The following is a 1590-nucleotide window of genomic DNA, read 5'->3' as shown; positions in this document are numbered from 1 at the left end:
AGATAGAGAGAGAGAGAGAGAGAGAGAGAGAGAGAGAGAGAGAGAGAGAGAGAGAGAGAGAGAGAGAGAGAGAGAGAGAGAGAGAGATTGAATGATCTTCCACAGAGGTCAGATATGACCCATGGGACCAAAAACAAAACATTACAACCAGTTGTTCTAAGTGCGGGCAATCGATACATATGAGTTAAGGACTGAGGGTCCATCAAAAGAAAAATAAAAGCCTAAGGAGAGTTCCTATGGGTTAGGGGCCAGTTTAGGCATTCGAAAGTCCTGAATGATGGCCTTCCCTCCGCGTTATACTGCCCACTTGCCTTTGGCTCGTGCTTCACGCACTTTTTTCAACTCTTCACCTTTGTGCTTGACTTGTGTCGGGGTGAGTTCTTCGACAATCCAAAATCCGGTGTCTCTAAGGAGACGCAATTGCTAGAGTAATCGGAGCCGTTCCTCCTTGTCTTTGAACTCAAGAATGGCATGTCCACTAGGTGTGCGCTTGGTGTTGAACTTGTTGACGATACATTCCACCGGATCGTAGTCGATATGGACCGATTTAAGAGTTTCATTGAGGAGGTCGATTAACTTGTAGAAGTCTTGTTAGCACTCATCCCATGCTTGGGGCAGCCCTCCAATGTGAAGCTTGAGGGCATTCTCTTCTTGAAGCTGACGTTCCCGCAATTCTGTCTTCACACAAGTTTCCACTTTGGTGAGTGCAATCGTATGAGCTTGAGTGACCTTTTCTTTGACTTCCTTCTTCTTGTCTGTTGTGAGGCCGATCATGGAGTCAAATCGTGCCTCGAGCGTGCTAAGGCGCGCTTTGAGGTCGCGGTTTTCTTCCATGACCATGTTGAGAGCAGCTTGCAATTGTCCGATGCGGTCTGTCTTGCTAGGAACTGCGAGGACAGCGGAAAAGATAGCCCATGCTCTCCCCGATGTTTTGGGGCTGTTGGTGGCCATCTTCTCGCTTGCTGGAGGCTTTGGTGAGAACATGTTCTCAGAGCTCTTGAAAACTTGAAACAAGTTCACCTTCTTGTTGAGGGTGTGAGTCGAAAACTGTTCGAAAACAGAGACCTAGCTCGAAAACCAGAGACCTGAGGGGTGCTCTGTGTAGGCGGGAACAAAGGCTTTTTAATTTAAGTTGAAGCCTTAGGGTCGGCAGCAAATGTGCTTGCTGTATAGTTGGCAGAGAAGCGCTCTCTGTAGTCGGAAATTGTATAGTCGCGTCGGAAATAGAAAATCTGTGTTGTATGCAGAGAAGCCTCAGGCGCAGTTGAATTCGACAGGAGGGCGCAGTTGAAGTCCCTTTGTGGCCGTCGGCAGCAGCAGGTAGCGGGCTTGTATTGAGCTTGGGCCTTGGGCGGGGCTGACGCATTAATGCCCCCCCACACGGCCGCCCTCGCCCAGGGGGAGACGAGCAGAGGAGCTTAGGGTTTCTGTGTAGTCGGCAGACGAGAGAGAGAGAGAGAGAGAGAGAGAGAGAGAGAGAGAGAGAGAGAGAGAGAGAGAGAGAGAGAGAGAGAGAGAGAGAGAGAGAGAGAGAGAGAGAGAGAGAGAGAGAGAGAGAGAGAGAGAGAGAGAGAGAGAGAGAGTGCTCAG

At 49.7% G+C, this 1590-nt stretch overlaps 1 protein-coding gene across 1 annotated transcript; it reads right to left on the bottom strand.

Annotated features, from left to right (window-relative positions):
• Nucleotides 1-591: 591 nt before the first annotated feature.
• LOC147430630 (uncharacterized) lies at nt 592-984 on the bottom strand. Its single transcript, XM_086494409.1, has one exon. The coding sequence runs from the start codon at nt 982-984 to the stop codon at nt 592-594; it is 393 nt and encodes a 130-aa protein (XP_086350535.1).
• Between the last annotated feature and the right edge of the window lie 606 nt (nt 985-1590).

This window comes from Adiantum capillus-veneris, chromosome 21 (genome assembly GCF_014529385.1).
Source record: "Adiantum capillus-veneris isolate H3 chromosome 21, ASM1452938v2, whole genome shotgun sequence".
NCBI lineage: Eukaryota > Viridiplantae > Streptophyta > Polypodiopsida > Polypodiales > Pteridaceae > Adiantum > Adiantum capillus-veneris.
The sequence above is the reverse complement of the archived record's forward strand: the minus strand, read 5'-3'. Positions and strand labels throughout refer to the sequence as shown.